The sequence below is a fragment of the Piliocolobus tephrosceles genome, chromosome 6 (assembly GCF_002776525.5).
Source record: "Piliocolobus tephrosceles isolate RC106 chromosome 6, ASM277652v3, whole genome shotgun sequence".
NCBI lineage: Eukaryota > Metazoa > Chordata > Mammalia > Primates > Cercopithecidae > Piliocolobus > Piliocolobus tephrosceles.
Genome location: NC_045439.1, coordinates 36,811,405 through 36,825,981, shown reverse-complemented (window position 1 = coordinate 36,825,981; position 14,577 = coordinate 36,811,405). Strand labels below are relative to the sequence as shown.

General features: G+C 45.7%; 1 protein-coding gene across 3 annotated transcripts in view; it reads left to right on the top strand.

The window, feature by feature from the left end:
• The window catches only part of SUSD6 (sushi domain containing 6), a 103,628-nt gene that overhangs the window by 79,457 nt on the left and 9,594 nt on the right, over positions 1–14,577 (top strand). For all 3 annotated transcript variants that reach the window (XM_023182773.2, XM_023182774.1, XM_023182777.3), the window contains exons 3-4: positions 12,180–12,377; positions 13,381–13,519. In XM_023182773.2, the coding sequence (XP_023038541.1) occupies positions 12,180–12,377; positions 13,381–13,519 (337 nt within the window). The remainder of the gene's footprint in view (positions 1–12,179; positions 12,378–13,380; positions 13,520–14,577) is intronic.

The following is a 14,577-nucleotide window of genomic DNA, read 5'->3' as shown; positions in this document are numbered from 1 at the left end:
AATCGCTTGAACCCGGGAGGCGGAGGTTGCAGTGAGCTGAGATTGTGCCACTGCACTCCAGCCTGGGTGACAGAGTGAGACTCCGTCTCAAAAAAAAAAAAAGAAGTCAGTTCTCAGCTGAAAATGTCCGCGTATCTTCTCCCACTTGCAGCTTTGGTGTCTGTGATCCTTAAATAGCTCCATTGTGTGTAGTACACAGAAATTAGTAAGGAAACTGTCTTGCCTTTTCCCTCCACTTCTCTGGAAAAATGTGGCTCCAATTGAGATATGAACTGAGTCATCTGGGTACAACTAAACTTACCAGAGAGGAATTATAGCAGCTTTTGTCCATATGTATCCCACCCCATGTTATACTTTGTAGGTCTTGGGGTAAATTTTTTCTGGTGGTATCAGAAAAAATCAAGAAGCTTCCTTATAATAGGTAGACGGGCCAGCCAGAGTTTGAATCCAGACTCTAGTACTTAGTATCCAGGTGACCTCAGTCCATCACTAAATTTTTCAGAGCCTCAGCTTTTTCTGAACAAATCAAGTTTTATACCACCTTCTTCCTAGGGTGGAAGAATTTAATAGGATAACGCTTTTAAAGTACCAGTGCAGTGCCTGGTGATAAATGTCAATTCTCTTCCTTACTTGTATCCTTTCAGCAACATAGATCATTAAATTTCTTTTAAATTTGACTGTGTGTTTCTTGAGGCCCTGCTGTGTATGCCTGGCACTGTACTTGGCATTAGGAGTTACCATTAGATGGTAGAATTGGAAACAAAACCACAATTTTGGCCTTTGTACCCAAGAGTCCAACCCTGTTTTAAATTCTAAGCCAGACTCCTAAGTCAGTTATCACCTGCTCATCAGCTTTCCTTCTGAGCTGCCCTAAGCAGCCATCTGGGCCTTTCTTGAGAGGACCAGCCACCTCCTCTGGGAGATGAGGAATTCTGAGAGGGGAGAGCAAACACATCCTTTAGCTCAGGTAGGTAATATGGTAAAGGAGATGAGAACAAGAAGTGACAGTTGCTGATGAGGGAAAAATAAGCATTCTCTGCTTTTTCTTAAGCCTTTAACTGCCACTGTTAACACTTGCTAATACATGTGGAATAGCCTGGCTCCCTATCTCCAGTGTCATCCCACCATCCTGGGGGAGGAGGTAGGAGACAGCTGTGGGCTCTGCTTTGTAGGTCACTGTACTGACCTATAGCGGTGGTAGTGGCTTTGGGTACTGAGTGGCCTAGCCCTGTACCTGGAGCAGCAGGATAAAGGAGAGTGGTCCTCCTGCCCCTCCTTGTAGCAGTCGTAACAGTGGGAGGAGGAGGGGTGCCCAACCCCAGCTGGCAGCCTGTTTCCCTGGGTCCCTGAGCTGCAAGAACAAGAGGAGGTGAAAGGGTAACAGGCCATATGGAGTCCATTTGTCAGCCAAGAGCAGCCTGGGCTGTATTGTCGAGAAGGGGAAGTGAGAAAGGAGTTGGCTTATTACTGAGCTGGAACAAGGAGAGAGCAAACAGCATCCCCCAAAGTGCTTACCCTGCTCTGTTTTCTGCCTGCCCCCTCTCCAAATATCCAGAAATTTCTGAAATAATCCTTTTTCTTTTTACCAAAGTCTTTGCCCATTCCAAAAATCAGAGATAAGGGTTTAGTTTGCTACATGAAAATCTTATCAGTGCTTGATAATGTGCCAGGCATGGTACAAGACCCTTTCAAGTATGCAGTTTTGTTAGTCCACTAAAAAAACCTATGGAGCTGGATATTGGCTGCTAAGGACTAAGGCTCAGAGGAGTTATGGCAGTTGACAAGGCTGCAGAGCAGGCCCCTGGGTCAAACCCAGATTCATCTGTCTGACCCCCAAGACCATGTACTGGTACTTGGCTAGTACTCCATGTGGCTCTGGTCCTGTTAGGTAGGCAGTGTATTTTCACAGTTAGGTACCAATTTGGAGAAACAAATTGTACGCTGGAGAGGGATTCTCTTTGCCGTTGTCTGTTATTGACTCATCTCAAATAAAAAATCATTGTGGCTCATTGCAGTTGAAAACAAGACAGTGTCTTCAAATGACAAAATTTTGCAAGTCACGTTGGTTTTCTACTAAGCGTCTATCTGCTGGATTCTTTGTCAGGTACTGGGGTACAAAAATGGGCAGAACAAGTCTCTGCCCTATGGCTTAGGTGTGCGAATTGGTGGTTAGTGGAGAAATGGAGGAAGGACCAACCTGTGACAAAACCTGCAGAGACTGCAGCATGGTGATAGGTTACAAATAGGAGTGAAGACAATGTAATGGGAACCCAGAGGAGGAATAATAAAGCTGCTGTTATTGAACACTTAGTGTGTGACAGACTCATTACCAGGTACTTTACCTGCATAGTTGTGATTAACCTTTTGAATCCCCGTGTTACAAATGAGGAAACTGAGGAATAGGAAGATCTCCCCAGGACTACCCAGTGGGTAACTGTTGGAGCCGTGTGCAACCCCAGGCAGTGTAAGTCTCAGCCCAAGCTGATAAGCTCCACCCTGTGCTGCTCGTTGTTTCTCTCTGGCCATGCCTGGGAAGGTGGCCTTGGAACCTTGGAGATGGGTGGGATTCCAGCTGACTGCATGTGCTTTCAGGTCAGGGTTTCTAGGCTGGGAGAGAAACAGTACTTTTTACTGAATGACTAAGGACTTCAGAGGCTTAGGTGCCAAAAGCACTTTCTTTTATTGAACCCTGTGCCTCAAACATGAAAACTCCAGGTGACAGGGAGGAACTGAGGGGCCCAGACCTGAAACAAGATAGACAGGTCCGAGGCCTGTCCCACCTGTCGGTTGCCGATCTTCCGAGGAGGGCTTAGGCTGAGCCTCTTTTAGGAAGGCAGTGGTGGGGGCCCAGGAAGAGCCACAGGAGGTAGCCTGAGCCATGGGTGGTTTCTCCCTGTGTTCTCCCACCCCAGCTCTGGTACCACACCCTGAAAAAGGCTTGAGCTACTGCAGGCTGGCTCTCCCCCAGTGAGTGGGAAGTTCTCATGAGAAAAGGGATCCTGGCTGGACAATAGGCTTCCTGTCTGACTGCTGGGAAGATTTGTCTCATAGGAGAGGAAGGTTGCAAATGGCATGAGAAACCATCTCACTTCCCTCTCACTGCAGCCTGTTTTAAACTTCACTATTTGCGGGGGTCAGGAAGCCAGAAGGCTGGGCAGAGCCATGGATCAGAGCAGCTCCAGGTATCTCTTAAGTAATGGGACTCCTGCCTGTGTTCCGGCTCTCACCACAAATCCACAGCAGGAATCTGTCCCGATGCAGGAGTTTCTGCATGGACAGGATGATCTCTAGCCCCTAACACCTTGTGCAGTATCCAGAACCACAATGGTTGTGGGACTTCTGTGAAGGAACCTTGGGGAGGTAATGAGGCCCGCCAACTTGAGACAAATTTGTAAATGTCAGAAGAGATCTCAGGTGATCTGGTTCAGGGCCTTCATGGATTGAAACTGAGGCCCAGAGTCTACGGACAGTACCTAGCTTGTCCTTGTCACTGGACTCTGCTGTCTGACTCCCTTGACAGATTATGGGTGTGACAGAAGCCTGGCTCTGAGACCCTCTGATACTGCCCAGTGCTGTGGAGTGGGAATACAGCCTTCTGGGGTTCAAATCCTAACTGTGCCACCCACCTGCTGGGTGAAATTGAGCAAGTATCTCAACCCCTGGCTCAATTTGCTTATCTGTGTAATGCAGTGTTATGTTTCTAGAGGGTTTTTTGTGAAGCTTAAATGAGTTAACACATGTAAAGTGCTCAGATAGTGCCTGGCCTATAGTCAGTGAACGGGAGCTGTTATTATTAGGAGGCTTCAGAAGAAACCTTTTGACCGTATCAGATGTGATCACTTGTTTTTTCTTCTTTGTATTTGTCTGGAATGCTCCAATTCCAACTTGCCTGGGAGGCTTTCTTTAGGGGAATCACCTTCCCTTGGAAAAAGGCTGTTCATACTAGGGTATAACTCTTTCTTTTTTATGCTGTACACAGTAGCTGGATGTCTCCAAAGCTGTAGGCTGAGCACATCAAATGGGGAAATGAGCCACAGAACAGAACCTGGCAGGTTTCCTGATGCCCTGCCCCCCTCAGCAGGCCCTGCTTAACTTAGTGGTCAGGCTTGCAGCTTAGAAACCAGAGTTCCTGGTGAATCCAGCCCTGCCAATTACAAATGTGTGGCTTGAGGCAGATCACTCAACTCAGTTAAGCCTTATTGTCCTTATCTGTAAAGCAGAGAAAATACTGTAGAGAGAGAACTCAGAAGAGTACTTGGCACAGGTAATAAACTATCTGTTTGCAATAATTACTGTTTTCCTTATCTTATGTCCCAAACAAACAAAAGTATACATTTAAACACCTTTGTTCTCTGTATTGACCTTGCTTTTTCTCTGGATCTCTCTGCTTCTACAAACCATTGAAGATTAGAAGTAGAAATATAACCTTTATATATAAGAAAGGGTTTTGAGAGCAAGCACAAACAGTGCTTTTCTAAACTTTAAGAGACCCTCCAGGAGGCTGAGGCAGGAGAATGGCGTGAACCCAGGAGGCAGAGCTTACAGTGAGCCGAGATTGCGCCACTGCACTCCAACCTGGGCAACAGAGCAAGACTCTGTCTCAAAAAAAAAAAAAAAAAAGAGACCCTCAGCGCTAAATGCTTCCTTCTTTCCACATCTTCAGCCTCACATTCCATGCCCTGTGGTGTGGTTCTGAACCTTTTCCACTGTTTTCAGATCCCCAGACCTATCCTCTTGACTGTTGGCCAAAGACTCCTTCACTGAGACTCTGCTGTCCACTGCAGGCAGTGGACTACTACGCAGCCGCATGTGGTGACTGAGAACTTGAAATGTGTGTAGTCTGAGTTGAGATGTGCTATAAGTGTAACCGGAGAGGGGACCAGATTCAGACCCCAAGAGAGGGTCCTTGAATCTCCCACAAGAAAGAATTCAGGGCGAGTCCACAGAGTAAAGTGAAAGCAAGTTTATGAAGAAAGTAAAGGAATGAAAGAATGGCTACTGTATAGCCAGAGCAGTGTGGCATGGGCTGCTCGACTGAGTATATTTATGGTTATTTCTTGATTATATGCTAAACAAGGCGTGGATTATGCGTTAGTTTTCCAGGAAAGGGGTGGGAATTCCTGGAACTGAGGGTTCCTCCCCTTTTCAGACCATATAGGATAACTTCCTGTGTTGCCATGGCATTTGTAAACTGTCATGGCTATGGTGGGGGAGTGTCTTTTAGCATGCTACTGCATTATAATTAGCATATAATGAGCAGTGAGGACACTGGAGGTCACTTTCATCACCATCTTGGTTTTGATGGATTTTGGCCAACTTCTCTGCCCAACCTGTTTTATTGGTGTGGTCTTTGTGACCTGTATCTTGTGTCTCATCCTGTGATTTAGAATGCCTAACCTCTTGGGAATGCAGCCCAGTGGGTCTCAGCCTCATTTTACCCAGCCCCTATTCAAGATGGAGTCGCTTTCATTCAGATGCCTCTTATGTAAGTGTACAGACTACTATGAGAAAAAGAATATAAAGTATCTCATTAGTGAATTTTTATGTTGACTACATGTTGAGATATAATCAGTCATGTATTTTTTCATATGTTGGGTTAAATAAAATATTAAGATCAATTTCACCTGTTTCCATTTATGTTCCCAATTGGCTACTAGAACATTTTAAATTACATCTATCTGTAGCCGTGTTATATTTCTTTTGGACAGCTTTGTGCTAGGTTTGTGATTTCCTTCCATTCCTTCCTCCTCTCCTTAGTTTCTACTTTTTCTTCTTTGCCTTAGGCTCTTACCCTCCCTGGGTGCAGATGAATGATCATCTGGCCAGAAAGACACCCCAGGCTATTAGAAAAGCTCATATTTGAGCAGCTTGTGTCACATTTAACACTTACTTTTCATTGGTTTAGGGTAGAGTTGGCCGTGACCATGTCTGTCTTCTCTAGGTTGTAGGCTTTTGGCGGGGCGTGGTTCTGTTACCAGAAAGAGGTCCAGATCCAGACCCCAAGAGAGGATTCTTGGATCTCACACAAGAGATAATTTAGGGAAGTCCATAGAGTAAAGTGAAAACAAGTTGATTAGGAAAGTAAAGGGGCCGGGTGCAGTGGCTCACGCCTGTAATCTCAATACTTTGGGAGGCCGAGGCAGGCAGATCACTTGAGATCAGGAGTTCGAGACCAGCCTGGTCAACATGGTGAAACTCTGTCTCTACTGAGAATACAAAAAGTAGCCGGGTGTGGTGGCACATGCCTGTAGTTCCAACTACTCAGGAGGCTGAAGCAGGGGAATTACTTGAACCCGTGAGGCAGACGTTGCAGTGAGCCCAGATCTTGCAGTGAGCCCAGATCGGCACTGCACTCCAGCCTGGGCAACAGGGCCAGACTCATCACAGACAAACAAAAAATGCACTATAGATAATTTAAATGTAACCTTCCCCAACTCAACCCTAATCCCTTTGAGGCTGCACGCATGTCACACTGATCTTTGTATTCCCTACTTTCCACACCTTGTTTCGTAGGAGCTCACGTATTTGTTCTGTTTGTTGAATTGAATGCTTTGACCCCATTTTGTTCTGTTTGTTAAATTGAATGCTTTGACTCCGGTGGCCTTTCTTGGAGGTTATTTTGCTTTGCTTGTTTTGGAATGTTGTAAAAGTTTATTTTGTTTTAATTTGCCTCCTCCTTCTGAAAGGCTGGCCTGCAAAACCAACAAAAGCAGGGAACCTTTAAAAGGCCTGCTGAGGGTCCTCAACACTTAGTTTCTGCTGAGGGTGTCAGGCTGAGGTGATGGAGGTGGTGGAAGCATCAACTAGATCATTTTGCGTCTCATCTGAATTGTTACCAGGGTGGACTTTGACTGAATGCCTACCGTGTGCACTCCCTGTGCTCACTGAAAGCCTAAGTGGCTGTGGGACAGAATGGAAAGCAGAGGAAGCTAAAGATAATTCATTGACTTTTTTTCCCCCCTGTAAAATTGTCTGGCTTTCTCCTTTTCTTTTTAAAATTATGTGACACTGCCACATCAGTTGAGTTCATTGCCTTCCCAGAGTTAAGTATGGAGCTTCCTTCTGCGGGCCTGGAATTGTCAGAGAATGATCCTGGTGCACAGATGAAGACGGTTTCTTGCCTAGACTGTGACTTCTGGAAGCCTTTGGGCAATTTCTTTGCCATGTGGGTTTTGGTTTTTTTTTTTTAGTATTCTTCCCAGGCATCACTGAGAGGGTCCTCTTCAACACCTGCCGTTGGCCAGGACTCTGCTCTTGGTCAAGAAGATCATATTTTTTCACGTGTTCTTTTTCTTTTCTTTTTTCTTTTCTTTTCTTTCTTTTCTTTTTTTTAAACAGAGTCTCACTCTATCGCCCAGGCTGGAGTGCAGTGGTGTAATCTCAGCTCACTGCAACCTCTGCCTCATGAGTTCAAGCAATTCCTGTGCCTCAGTCTCCTGAATAGCTGGGTCTAGAGGTGTGCATCACCACACCTGGCTAATTTTTGTATTTTTAGTAGAGATGGGGATTCACCGTATTGACCAGGCTGGTCTCGAACTCCTGACCTCAAGTAATCTGCCCACCTTGACCTCCCAAAGCGCTGGGATTGTAGGTGTGAGCCACTGTACCCAGCCTTTTCACATGTTCTTAGTGTCTTAAAATGACTTGCCTTTTTTTGGGGGGGGGGGGATCCTTTCTTCTTAGGCCTCTTTATTTCTTCTTTGAACCTGGAGCAGCATCTTATGACATACTTCAACTTATTTCTTTTCTATGACCTTCATAGATGGGCATAAAAGAATTTTTGTACTGAGTTTATTTTGCCATACTGAAGTGGTGTTGTCTGAACCTGTGGTTCATTGCCCCACAGCCATGGAAAATTAGGATGCAGACACATCAGAGTGAGGTTAAGAGGAAGTTTTATAAGCAAAAGAAAGAGAAGAGCTCTCTGCATAGAGAGGGATCGCAGAGAAAATGGATTGCCACTTCTGCAGTAAAATGAAGAAAGTTTTATAGATGAACTTGAGGAGACCATTTACATAGGGGACGAAAGATTGGTTGGACCAGGTGTGCCATTTGCATAGTTGTGGAATAGCTGGCCGTCCCACCCTAATCTTTTATTATGCAGATAGGTTCTCTACCTGGTGGGCACCCTGTTGCCTGGTCCTTACTGTACACGTGGTGACAAAGAAAAGGGAAGATGGAGCTTCCACGTTGAACATACCTGGCTTCCAGGTAGCGCTTTTCTATTGGCACAGCTGCTGGCATTCACCTGTGCAAGCTTCCAGCTTGCTTATCTATGCAGCTCGATTTTTCAGACTGCTCTTTGTTAGAAAAGAAATAATTTTGAGGTTGCTTTTCCTTAAAAGGGAAACCTTGCTGAGGACTCTTTTGCCCTCACTATCTACCTAAATAATTTCTTTCTAGCTCGTGTATCAATACTAGGATTGCTATAATGTTGACATAATCTAAGGGGTCTCTCTTACCTCTAGTCCCTCTTACATCAAATTATAAATTTACTTTTCTTATAATGCTACCCTTCTCAAGAACCTTCAGTGGCTTCCCCTTTTCTTTGACTATAATTATAAATATCTCCTTTTGCAAGGAAGGTCCTCTACAAGATGGTTTCATCACTCTTCATGTTTTTTTTTTTTTTTTTGGACTTTTAAAAAATTATTCAACCCAGCCAAACTGGGCTACTTGCCGTTCTCTGAACTTAACCTACATTTTCCCACTTCAGTGCATTTACTTCAAACTATCAGCTCCCTTCCTGATGAAGTGAAGCCCCATCTGAAATGCTCCTTCCTCGGAAATCCTTTCCTAGGCTACCCTATTCCTGCTTTGAACTTCGTCTCTTGTGGCACAAATCGCATTATTTGACATGTGTTAGAATAAATTTGTATATAGAGTATCTTTGGAAGAATATGGTAAAAACTGGTGCAGTGCCTTTGGAGAGAGGAACCAAGTGACCAGGGGACAGGAGAAAGGCTTGCTTTTCACTGTGTACTCTTTGAATTTTATACCGTGTATATTTCTCATGAGTCTGTTTTCTTTGTTTTGTTTTGTTTTTGGGTTTTTGGTTTTTTTTTAATTTTTGTTTTTTGGTTTTGTTTAAGTATTTTAAATAACAAAACCCTGATCCCTAAAACATTACAAGAAAATACTAGAGAGGCCGGGCGCGGTGGCTCAAGCCTGTAATCCCAGCACTTTGGGAGGCCGAGACAGGCGGATCACGAGGTCAGGAGATCGAGACCATCCTGGCTAACCCTGTGAAACCCCGTCTCTACTAAAAAAATACAAAAAACTAGCCGGGCGAGGTGGCGGGCGCCTGTAGTCCCAGCTACTCGGGAGGCTGAGGCAGGAGAATGGCGTAAACCCAGGAGGTGGAGCTTGCAGTGAGCTGAGATCCAGTCACTGCACTCCAGCCTGGGCCACAGAGCAAGACTCTGCCTCAAAAAAAAAAAAAAGAAAATACTAGAGAGTATGTTTATAACCTCAGAGTAGAGAAAATGTCCTTAAACCAGAAGCCATAAAGAGAATGATTTTTTAAACATATGTGTGCACTTAATGATCATATCCCTATTTGGCAAGAAGGACCAGAGGTGCTTACATTTTTATCTTTTTTCAGAGCATAGCACAGTGACCCCCTACTCAGAATCAATAAGTATTAGTTGAATTGAAATTCAAATTGAAATTTGCAGGCCTCAGTTTTTTTTTTTGGACTTACCATGAGTGCTAGGTGACCTCCAGGGTCCCACTCAAAGATTCTGTGGAGATGTGTGTTTTACGGAAAGGAGATACCCAGCGAAGCAGGAGTGGCTTTAGAATCAGCAGCTCTTCCCCTGAGACTATCCTTCCCAGCACACTGGACTTGTGCGTGGGTCCTGCCTGCTTTCAGGAGCTGCCCTGGGGTGCTCAGCATTAATTATGCCGAGGAAATGAACCAATTAGACACGGTCCAAGGAGAGCCAGGTAGCAAGTCAGGGAGATCTGTGGCAGGCCTGCTGCCCTGAACAAAAGAGGGAAAGTGTAAAGGCTAAAGCAGTTTGTGGAGGTTTCTTTGGAAATCTAGCTGGCCAGCGCTCTGAACTACTTAGCCAAAGTTAAAGAGCACCAGAAGGAGTGTTTGTGTTTGTCTTCCTCCTGTTCAAGACCCTGGTGGTGGAGTAGAATAGGGACAAGTTGGTTCTTTAGAGGGGACTCGGGGGAGCTTACTGGGGCTCATCTCCTAGTTTCAGAGAAGCTGCCAGACTTCTCTGGATCCCTGTGGCACTTACCCAGCTTTGTTTTGTTAATAGCTTTTTAAAAATGGCATTTTTTTTAGTGGCATCACCTAAAAAAAGAAAAGAAAAAGTGTCTTTTCTCCCCATCTCAAGTGATAAGCAAGTTGAGGGTTGGGAACCATCATCTCTTTTTCATTTGGTGTCCGCTCCCTAACCTGGCTGGCAGTCAGCTTGCTTAACAGCCATTTGTAGATTGGAAAGAAGTGGCGTGGATGAGAGAGGCTGTGAGCGCACAGCCGCAGGGTGGTGTGGTCTGCCCATCTTGTGGATGAGAAACTGCCTTATCTTGGACAGTCAGGCACTGCGGTGTGACTCCCAGTCACTCCAGCCTGTTAGAGGAAATGAGAAAAAGAAAACGACCGTTCTTATTCTCATACAGATGTCCTTGTGATATTCAGGATGGGGGCAGGGTATTCGTCAGCAAAATTGAATTTCCTTTAGAAAACTTTTGGTCTTTATTGGCCGGGCGTGGTGGCTCAAGCCTGTAATCCCAGCACTTTGGGAGGCCGAGATGGGCGGATCACGAGGTCAGGAGATCGAGACCATCCTGGCTAACACGGTGAAACCCTGTCTCTACTAAAAAAAAAATACAAAAAACTAGCCGGGCGTGGTGGTGGGTGCCTATAGTCCCACCTACTCAGGAGGCTGAGGCAGGAAAATGGCATAAACCTGGGAGGCGGAGCTTTCAGTGAGCTGAGATCCGGCCACTGCACTCCAGCCTGGGTGACAGAGCGAGACTCCGTCTCAAAAAAAAAAAAACTTTTGGTCTTTATTGCATTCATGGTTGCCTGGCCATTCTACCTCGCCCAACATTCCAAACAGTGATTCTTTAGTGCCCCCACTTTTACTGTTTTGGCTGGTAATGCCCAGCAGTCCACCACCTGGGGACTTCAGTTTTGCAGTGTATATCCAGAGTGGAATCAGAGGCTGTCCTTTTCCTCCTCAAGGTGACTCAGACCTTCCATATCCTCTGACTTATCATTCCTGCAACTTATCAGCGTTCCCACCACACCTAGGCACTGCCTGCCATCTCCCTAACCAGTTTCAAGAGGGCAAAGGGGAGGTAACCTTGACACCCATACCCCTTAAAGGCCATGCCCCTCATAGGGTAGAAGCAGTGTCTGCTAGTGGAAAGAGCAGAAGTTTAGGATCAAAAGATTTGAATGTGACCCCAAGGCTGATATTTACCCTGCTATAAGCTTGGCTAAAAGTCACTTAACTTTTGTGGCCCTCAGTGTCTTCATCTTCAAAGGAGAGTAACGATAGCTGTCTCACAGAGTTGTCAGGACAAATAAGATAGGAGGTGAAGGTGCTTTTGAAACTAGGCAGTCCTGTATATCAGTGGAAAATGTGGGATTTATTACGGGATAGAGACAGGTGGTGCCATTGACTACTATAGTCAGAGAATGGAAGATGCACAGGGGGTTTGGGAAGCCTCCCAGGGAATCCATCAGAAATCCCCTCTCAGGCCAAGAGTGCACGTTTTTATTATGTTACGGAGTCTTTTCTGACATTGATAGTGTAAACAAGGCCAACATTTTACCTCCTTTCACTCTGATTTATTGTGTGTGTTATAAGCTTTATTATATAATACAGGCTTTATTAAAACATATTATGTCTAGATCTCTATAGATTCAAGACTTTATAGAATTGGCCGTTAATTTATGGATGGAATTCTTTTAAGGCATGGTGGGGAGGGAGGGGAAATGTTGCAAGCAACCACACTTTCCCTGTTGCTAGTGTACTTCCCCTCTGTCAGTGGCAGCCTGAGTTTCCAGGGTTTGGTTAACAACTCCTCCAAAGAAAGGGTTCTTTGCTCCTCTTGTGTTTCCTGTGGAGGCCTTCAGAGCTGTGTCACTGAGAGCAGACTCCTACTGTATACCTCACCACTGTACCCCTGCGCTCTCCCTGTCTTTGCAGTGTGCCCCCTACCACCGGAGCCAGAGAATGGTGGCTACATCTGCCATCCCCGGCCCTGCAGAGACCCCCTGACAGCGGGCAGTGTCATCGAATACCTGTGTGCTGAAGGCTACATGTTGAAGGGCGATTACAAATACCTGACTTGTAAGAATGGCGAGTGGAAACCAGCCATGGAGATTAGCTGCCGTCTCAACGAGGGTCAGTCTGGCAGTTGAAAAAGGGGTGCTGCTGGGGTTCTGCTTTCTGTTAACTCACAGGACACAATGCATGCATCCTCCAGAGCACCCTTTGCTGTGGTGCAGCCCAGCCCCATTTGATGCTCTGCAGCCTCCCTTCCTTGGGTCTTCATGTCTTTATGGAAGATACTTGAGGTTGCTGGTGCATGTCCTATTGCATTTCATTGAGCCATCTGCCCTGCTCTGTAAAGCCCCTTTGATGTTCAAGATCTCTTGTTCGCCTGACCAAGTGCTGGTGATCCTTGACCATGTTCTGCTCTCACAGTGAGCACAATGCTAATACCTCCTCTAGTGTCTCTTCCATTTCATTTTTCCTTTAATGGAGCTACAGACCAGCTGGACAAAAGACTTCCCACCCTTCCTGCTTCCTCCTGTCTTGCATGACAGGAAAATCCAACTGCAGGAAAGTGTGTCACATGACCATCTTTGTGCTTCCCACTCAGGCTTCAAGACCAGAGCATGTTTAACCCATGACACCCCAGAAGTGGGTGGGAACCAACCTGAGAGTTACAATTAAAGCTGTGGATCTTAAGACAAGGTTTTATTACAGCCCAGTTTCTGTAAATTAATCCTGCCACTTGGGGAGAACATAGGTAGAACTTAAGATGGTGGAAGGATGTGCCCAGTTAAATAGTCGATGTTTACAAACTTGCTTTTGAGGATGGGATCAAAGTGGTTTATAAAGGTAAAATCGCTAGGGTTAAGTGAGTGTATGTATCAGATGGACCTCAAAGATTGGAAGTGAAGGGAATTTTTATTCAGGAAACAGGATAGGGAAATGGTCCTTTTCCAGGAGAACTGTGTATACATAGGTCATTGTAAGCTGTTATTCCTGAAATGACCCTGTCCATAGGATGTCTGTATTGCCTCATTCAGGAGGCATTTGACAAGATCAGCTGTGGGGCCCGTCAGCTGTTTTGTGTATTTGGGTACAAAACCCTTCTGATGATGGCTTGTTTTTATAGATAAAGACACCCACACATCACTTGGGGTCCCCACGCTGTCTATAGTGGCTTCTACTGCCAGCTCCGTGGCGCTCATTCTCCTCCTCGTGGTGCTGTTTGTGCTGCTGCAGCCAAAGCTGAAATCTTTCCATCATAGCAGGTGAGCCCAGTGGCAGAGCTGCTGTGAGACAGGCAGGTGCAAGCATCACTGTGGGGGCCAGTCTTTGGTGGAGGGTTGCTGGTGGCCTGCCAATCTCTGTGGGTCTGTGTGTGTCCAGGGAGTGGGGAGGACCCTGCCATGTGTTAAACTCCTAGATGTGCCTAGCGTTGTGCTTATTGCTTTGCATACATTATCTTAATCCTCATAGGAACATTGCAGATGAGGAAATTGAGGCTCAGAGAGGTTAAGTTATTCACTCAGGGTTATACCTCTAGATGACAGCAGAGCTCAGAACTGAAGCTGGGCGCAGTGGCTCATGCCTGTAATCCCAGCACTTAGGGAGGCCAGGGTGGGCGGATCACCTGAGGTCAGGAGTTCGAGACCAGCTTGACTACCATGGTGAAACCCTGTCTGTACTAAAAATAAAAAACAATTAGCTGGGTGTGGTGGCACGCACCTGTAGTCCTAGCTACTCGGGGGGCTGAGGCAGGAGAATCGCTTGAACCCATGAGGCAGAGGTTGCAGTGAGCCGAGATCGCACCACTGCGCTCCAGCCTGGGAGACAGAGTAAGACTCTGTCCCATAAAAAACTGAAATCTGTTCAATTCCAAAGCCATGTCATTTCCCCTACACCAGTGGTTCTCAAAGCGTGGTTCCAGCAGCATCAGGATCATGGAACTTGTTAGGATCAACCAAATGAGAAATTCTAGGGGTGAGGCCCAGTGATACTGTTTAACAAGCTGTCCAGGTGATTTTGATGCACACTTAAGTTTGTGAGCCACTATCCTGTACTCTTGGTTCCCAGTCCTGGCTGCAATATAGAGGCACTTGGGGGAGTTTAAAAACAAATATCAACACTTGGGCCTCCATTCCCATTCTGATTTATTTGGTTTGGAATGGAACCCTGGCATTCACTTTTTATAAAAAGCTTCTCAGTTTTTCTGTGCAGCTAGGATTGAGAAGCACTGCACCAACTGAGGAGAAACAGAGGAAGTGGATTTTCTTGCCTGCCTTTATCAGTTTCCTTTTCCAGTCTAATGCTTTAGCCACAAGTTGTC